Source organism: Martes martes, assembly GCF_963455335.1.
Source record: "Martes martes genome assembly, chromosome: 12".
NCBI classification, from domain to species: domain Eukaryota; kingdom Metazoa; phylum Chordata; class Mammalia; order Carnivora; family Mustelidae; genus Martes; species Martes martes.
Genome location: NC_137900.1, coordinates 95,719,530 through 95,720,831, shown reverse-complemented (window position 1 = coordinate 95,720,831; position 1,302 = coordinate 95,719,530). Strand labels below are relative to the sequence as shown.

Below are 1,302 nucleotides of genomic sequence, written 5' to 3'. Positions count from 1 at the left end.
AGGCCGCCCTCGGATCCACCTCGGGGCCGCGCTCGGCCGGGGATCAGGCCCGGGTCTGTCCGAGCAGGGAGCTTGGAATTCCCCGGGTGGCCGAAGGGAGCGTAGGCGGGACGACGGCGGAGACGCGGAGAGCCCCAGGGCGCGCGGAGCAAGGACTCCCCCTCCACCTCCCCCCACCCCCAGCCCTCCAGGCCCCCTCACCGCCAGCCACCGCCACCTGGCCCCCCGCCGGCGACCAGCGCCCCCTGCCGAGAAGCGCGCTGCCGCCCAAGCACGCCCCGCCCCCGCCCCGCCCCGACGTGGGCGCCGCCCAATCGTAGGGCCGCCGGCGCGCGCGTCACGGGTGCCCTATTGTTATGCAAATATAAAGGGGGTAAAAGGCGGCCCGGCGCGGCGGGCGGGCGAGTGCAGCTGCGCGTGGGGAGGCGCGTGGGACCCGCGTGGGAGCCGCAGCAAGCCGGGACCGGGAACGCGCGGCGCCGCCGCCGGGCCCACAGGCCCCCGCGAGCGCAGTGCCCGCCCCCGTCGCCCGCCCGCCCGGGCGCGGCTGGATGCGGCGGGGGCCCCGCGGCGGCGGCCCCCGGCCCCCAGCGCCCGGAACGCCCAGGAGCGGCGTGCGGGGCCCGGGGGCTCCGCGCCCTCCATGCGCCGAGGCGCGCCCCGAGACAGCCAGGGGCCCGCGCCGCAGCCGCCGCCGCCGCCGCCCGCGCTGAGCCCCGGCACGGCCCGCGGCCCGCGCCCGGCGGCAGCATGAGCCAGGCCGAGCTGTCCACCTGCTCGGCGCCGCAGACGCAGCGCATCTTCCAGGAGGCCGTGCGCAAGGGCAACACGCAGGAGCTGCAGTCGCTGCTGCAGAACATGACCAACTGCGAGTTCAACGTGAACTCGTTCGGGCCCGAGGGCCAGACGGCGCTGCACCAGTCGGTCATCGACGGCAACCTGGAGCTCGTGAAGCTGCTGGTCAAGTTCGGCGCCGACATCCGCCTGGCCAACCGCGACGGCTGGAGCGCGCTGCACATCGCCGCGTTCGGCGGCCACCAGGACATCGTGCTCTATCTCATCACCAAGGCCAAGTACGCGGGCGGAGGCCGGTGATGCCCGCCCGGACCCGGACGCGGGCCTCGAGCGTGTCGTCTGCTGTACCTTCCCGCCAACTACCTCGGTGCGCACCGGGCTCCCCGGCCCAGAGGCCACGACGAGCCTGGCGCGCGCGTCCGCGTCCACGGGGGCCGCGCGGCGCCCTCTGCCAGGGGTCGACGCCCCCGCGCGGCCGCCCGGACCCGGGCCGAGGGCTTCCCACGG

General features: G+C 77.2%; 1 protein-coding gene across 1 annotated transcript; it reads left to right on the top strand.

The window, feature by feature from the left end:
- Positions 1-750: 750 nt before the first annotated feature.
- On the top strand, positions 751-1,095 carry NRARP (NOTCH regulated ankyrin repeat protein; the record flags this gene model as incomplete). The annotated part of the gene is made up of 1 exon (XM_080819309.1): positions 751-1,095. The coding sequence occupies one exon, from the start codon at positions 751-753 to the stop codon at positions 1,093-1,095; it is 345 nt and encodes a 114-aa protein (XP_080675435.1).
- Between the last annotated feature and the right edge of the window lie 207 nt (positions 1,096-1,302).